The sequence below is a fragment of the Capra hircus genome, chromosome 16, assembly GCF_001704415.2.
Source record: "Capra hircus breed San Clemente chromosome 16, ASM170441v1, whole genome shotgun sequence".
NCBI classification, from domain to species: Eukaryota; Metazoa; Chordata; class Mammalia; order Artiodactyla; family Bovidae; genus Capra; species Capra hircus.
The window spans coordinates 5,202,304-5,208,303 of NC_030823.1; the positions used below are offsets into that span (position 1 = coordinate 5,202,304).

A 6,000-nucleotide genomic window follows, 5' to 3' on the forward strand; every position below is an offset into this window, starting at 1 on the left:
ACACCCAGGACTGATCTCCTTTAGGATGGACTGGTTGGACCTCCTTGCAGTCCAAGGGACTCTCAAGAGTTCTCTCATTATGTGGGTGGAAATAGGGGCTGCTTCCTTGGACCCTGTAGATCAAGGCATGGAAAGGATTGGTCTGAGGTTTCTGTCATCGTGTGTTTCTAGACTAAATTAGTCCAGTTGAGTCGCTCAGTCATGTCTGACTCTTTGCAACTCCATGGACTGCAGCACACTAGGCTTTCCCATCCATTACCAACTCCCAGAGCTTAACCAACCTCATGTCCAGCACGTCAATGATACCATCCTACCATCTCATCCTCTGTTATCCTCTTATCCTTCTGCCTCCAGTCTTTCCCAGATTCAGAGTTTTCTCCAAAGAGTCAGTTCTTTTCATCTGCTGGTCAAAGTATTGGAGCTTCAGCTTCATCATCAATCCTTCCAATGAATATTCAGGACTGATTTCCGTTAGGATTGACTCGTTTGATCTCCTTGCATTCCAAGGGACTCTTAAGAGTCTTCTCCAACACCACAGTTCAAAAGCATCAATTTTTCCGTGCTCAGCTTTCTTTATAGTCCAACTCTCACATCCATGCATGATGACTGAAAAAATCATAGCTTTTACTACGTGGAATTTTGTTGGCAAAGTAATGTCTCTGCTATTTGATATGCTGTCTAGGTAGGTCATAACTTTTTTCTAAGGAGCAAGTGTCTTTTAATTTCATGGCTGCAGTTACCATCTGCAGTGATTTTGGAGCCCCACAAATAAAGTCTCTCACTGTTTCCATTGTTTCACTTTCTGTTTGCTATGAAGTGATGGTACCAGATGCCATGACCTTAGTTCTCTGAATGATGACTTTTAAGCTAACATTTCCACCCTCCTCTTTCACTTTCATTAGGAGACTCTTTAGTTCTTCACTTTCTGCCATAAGAGTGGTGCCATCTGCATATTTGAGGTTGTTGATATTTCTCCTGACAATATTGATTCCAGCTTGTGCTTCATCCGGCTTGGAATTTTGCATGATGTACTCTGCATATAAGTTAGTAAGCAGGTAACAGTATACAGACTTGATGTGCTCCTTTCCTGATTTGGAACCAGTTTTTCTTCCATGTCTGATTCTAACTGGGGCTTCTTGACCTGCAAACAGATTCCTCAAGAGGCAGGTCAGGTGCTTCCATCTATTTAATTTCCACAGTTGTGATCCACACAGTCAAAGGCTTTGGTGTAGGTAATTAAACAGAAGTGGATTTTTTTGTGGAACTCTCTTGCTTTTCGGATGATCCAATGGATGTTGGCAATTTGATCTCTGGTTTCTCTGCCTTTTCTGAATCCAGTTTGAACATCAAGAATTTCATGGGTCACATGCTATTGAAGCCTAGCTTGGAGAAGTTTGGGCATTACTCAGTGTGTGAGATGAATGCAATTGTATGGTAGTTGCAACACTCTTTGGGATTGCCTTTCTTTGGGATTGGAATGAAAATTGACATTTTGTAGACCTTTGTTTACTGCTGAATTTGCTGGCGTATTGAGTGCAGCACTTAAAGAGCATCATCTTTAGGATTTGAAATAGCTCAACTGGAATACCATGACCTCAACTAGCTTTGTTCATAGCGATGCTTCCTAAGGTCTACTTGACTTTGTATTTTAGGATGACTGGCTCTAGGTGAGTGATCACACCTTTGGGGTTATCTGGGTCATGAAGATCTTTTTTTTTGTATAGTTTTTCTTTGTATTCTGGCCACCTCTTCTCAATATCTTCTACTTCTGTTAGGTCCATATCATTTTTATCCTTTATTGTGCCCATCATTGCATGAATTGTCCTTGGTATCTCTAATTTTCTTGAAAAGATCTCCAGTCTTTACCATTCTTTGTTTTCCTCTATTTCTTTGCGCTGATCACTAAGGAAGGCTTTCTTATCTCTCCTTGCTATTCTTTGAAACACTGAATTCAAATCATTTTTCTTTCCTTTTCTCCTTTGCCTTTAGCAGCTCTTCTTTTCTCAGCTATTCGTAAGGCCTCTTGAGGCAACCATTTTGCCTTTTTTATGTTTCTTTCTATTGGGGATGATTTTGATCCATTCCTCCTGTACAAAGTCAAGAACCACTGTCCATAGTTGTTCAGGCGTTCTGTCTTATCAAATCCTTTGAATCTATTTGTCTCTTCCACTCTAATTGTAAAGGATTTGATTTAGGTCATGCCTGAATGTCTAGTAGTTTTCACATCTTTCTTCAATTTAAGTATGAATTTGACAACAAGGAGTTCATGATCTGAGCCACAGTCAGCTCCCAGTCTTGTTTTTGCTGACTGTATAGAGCTTCTCCATCTTTGGCTGCAAAGAATATAGTCAATCTGATTTGGGTATTGTCCATGTGTATGTAGAGTTTTCCATGCACATTTGGTGATGTCCATGTGTAGAGTTTTCACTTGTGTTTTTGGAAGAGGGTGTGTGCTATGACCAGTGTGTTCTCTTGGCAAAACTCTGTTACTCTTTCTACTGCTTCATTTTGTACTCTTAACTCCAGACTTGCCTGTCAGTCCAGATATCTCAACCTCCCACTTTTGCATTCCAGTCCAATACGATGAAAAGGAATCTTTTTGCTTGTTACTTTTAGAAGTCCTTGTATGTCTTCAGGAAACCATTCCACTTCAGCTTCTTCAACATTACTGTTCAGGGCACAGACCTGCATTACTGTGCTTGTCAATGGTTTGTCTTGGAAATGAATAGCAATCCTTCTGTCATTTTTGAGACTGAATACAAGCACTGCATTTCAGACTGTTTTGTAGACTATCATGGCTACTGCATTTCTTCTTGGGGATTCTTGCTCACAGTAGTAAATATACTGGTCATCTGTGTCAAATTCACCCATTCAAGTCCATTTTAGTTTGCTAATTTTTAAAATGCCAATGTTCACTCTTGCCATCTCCTGTTTAACTGCTTCCAATTTGCCTTGATTCATGGACCTAACATTCCAGGTACCTATGCAATAGTGCTCTTTACAGCATCAGACTTTACTTCCATCACCAGTCACACCCACAACTGGATGTTGTTTTGCTTTTTCTTCATCTCTTCATTCTTTCTGGAAGTATTTCTCCACTGATCTCTTGCATATTGGGCACCTCCCCACCTGAGGAGTTCATCTTTCAGTGTCCTATTTTTTTTTTTTTTTTTTTTGCCTTTTCATACTGTTCGTGGGGTTCTCAAAGCAAGAATAATGAAGTGGTTTGGCATTCCCTTTTCCAGTGGCCAACGTTTTGTCAGAATCCTCCACCATGATCCGTCCAACTTGAAGGCCCTATATGGCATGGCTCAGAGTTTCATGGAGTTCTATAAGGCTGTTGTCCATGCTATCAATCTGTTAGTTTTCTGTGATTGTGGTTTTCATTCTGTCTGCCCTCTAATGGATGAAGATAACAGGCTTATGGAAGCTTCCTGATGAGACAGACTGACTCAGGGTTAAACTGGGTCTTGGTCTGACGGAAGGGGCCATGCTCAGTAAATCTTTAGTTCAATTTTCTGTTGATGGGTGGGGTCGTGTTCCCTCCCTGTTTTTTGACCTGTGGCCAAACAGTGGTGGAGGTAAGGAGCCTACTGGTGGCCTCCTTCAAAAGGTCTTCTGCATGCAGTGCTGCACTCAATGCCCCCAAACCTGCAGCAGGCCACCACTAGCCATGCCTCTGCTGAAGACTCCTGGACACTGATGGGCAAGTCTGGGTCAGTCTCTTGTGGGATCACTGGTTCTTTCTCCTGGGTTCTTTCGTACACAAGATTTTGTTTGTGCCCTCTAAGAGTCTGTTTCTGCAGTCCTGTGTAGGTTGTGGTGGCTCTGTGGTGGAGTTAATTGCAGCCTCCTCCAAGAGGGCTTATACTATACCCAGGTCTCCTGCACCCAGAGCCCCTGCCCCTGTCGCAGTGCACTGCTCACCCGTACTTCTGCAGGAGACACTCAGACATAATTCTGGCTTAGTCTCTTTTGGGTCTCTGGGTCCTGGTGCACACAAGAAGTTAGTGTGCACACTTAGTGTAGTATTTCTAGACTAATTCAGTATTGTGAATACTGTTTGTATCTCGCTAGGCTACTCTTTTCTGGGCCATTTCTTAAAGAGATCAACTGCCTCATGAGACTTTCTTTTTTCTGGACTTGTATTATTTCTGAGTTGCTGTCTCAGTGGCCCATTCAGCGTACATAGAGGGCAAAATGAAGATCCCAGGGACTCTCCTCAGTGCAACTCTTTGAATCCCAAGGTCCCTAAGCAGATTGACTTACTACTTGTTTCACAGTCACCTGTGTTGGTTTTTATAATATGTTCAGGGCCTTTATTTGGCAGAAGGAATACTTAGCAGATGCTGTAAGCACAAATATTTTTACCTCATCTTGTCCAGAAGTGGAAGCCAAAGTTTCCTTTCACAGGCACTGCCACATGTTGTATAAAAGGGTAAAATTTTTTTAATCTTAGCTATCTGTCTTTCAGCATATACTCTGAAAGAAAATATGTTTGAACATCAGGACACTGCAAAGCAGACATATTCATTAAAGTACTATATGTGCTTCCATGGTGGTAAAATAAGGTCTTAAAATGTGTGTTTCTGATTAAGTGATTAAAATTCCTTCTATAAATCATTTCTGTCATCAGAAATCTTAAGTTTTGATATGACATATTTGGCTGCATTTTTATTTTATTTGTTTAAAACTGTAGGAGTTGTCTTTAAATAAAGTAAATACCATTATTTTTTAGACTCTAAAGGAAAATGTGGGCCTCCTCCACCAATAGACAACGGAGGCATTACCTCACTCCTGCAATCAGTATATTCTCCAGGAATGATTGTTGAGTACCGGTGTCAGGCCTACTATGAACTTCAGGGAAACAGAAACGTAGTATGTCGGAATGGAGAGTGGTCAGAACCACCAAAATGCTTAGGTAAATGCTTTAAACTTCTCTTGGATCCTGGGATAGTCCTTGTACACAGCATAATGTTTAACTGTTTATAATAGAGTTTTTATGGATTAAATAACAACCAGTTAATGCTTGCGCACCAAGGATTAATATCTGCATATAGAAATAAAGTTAGAAAACTTCATGTTCAAGCAACAATGGCTCCTTTATGAAAGCTCTTCATATGATAACTGACATTATGAATCTTATAACACTTAATGATTACACTAAACAAAGTATCTCATGCTTATAACATTCATTTTTTAAATATGATGAAACCTACATTATACATTTTCAGTGTGTTGGTTTGGAAAAGGTTTGAGGAAGAAGTTTTGGACCAAAGTTCTTGAAACCCTGAAATTCTTTAGAAAATATTTGCATATTACTCAAAGGTTTATGTTTATTTTCTTTAATTTTAGAGGCATGTGTAATTTCAGAAGAAACAATGAGAAAACATCACATACAGTTAAAATGGAAACACGATAAAAAACTTTACTCCAAAACAGAGGATACTATTGAATTTACGTGTCGATATGGTTATCGTCCACGGACAGCACTACATACATTTCGAACAACTTGTCGGGAAGGAAAGGTGGTGTATCCTCAATGTGGATAGACTCAATGCAGTTGTAAAACTGAAATATGTACATGTATTCAGATTTTTCCTTATTAATTCAATTTTGTTTATTTTATCAATATTTTTTTAACTCATCTTGAATCATAAATCAGATTTGTGTTAAATATGGGGACAGTGTAATTGAGAGATGGGTCCAATGAATCACTTCCTAAAAGTACCTCATTAAACTTGGCAAATCAAAATGTTATGTGTCCTGTTCATGAAACATTTACAGCAAGAAATGAGATTCAATCACTTCCATGCCTCCTTCCATCCATCAGTTTCCTAACTTTCTTAAAGCTTTCTCCATTACTTCTGAGGGTTTCTGAAACTCTGTTTTAGAAGACATGGGAAAAAAGTGTGGAATGAAATGGAAAACATTCAACATATTGATAATATCACTTATCAAACATATAAAAGCAAACTATGTCATACTTATGTCAGCAAT

At 39.4% G+C, this 6,000-nt stretch overlaps 1 protein-coding gene across 1 annotated transcript in view; it reads left to right on the forward strand.

Moving 5' to 3' along the window:
• LOC108637766 (complement factor H-like) overlaps positions 1-5,756 on the forward strand; it is a 62,725-nt gene extending 56,969 nt beyond the window's left edge. The window contains exons 11-12 of the mRNA XM_018060123.1: positions 4,739-4,921; positions 5,356-5,756. Of these exons, the coding sequence (XP_017915612.1) occupies positions 4,739-4,921; positions 5,356-5,552 (380 nt within the window). The 3' untranslated portion in view covers positions 5,553-5,756. The remainder of the gene's footprint in view (positions 1-4,738; positions 4,922-5,355) is intronic.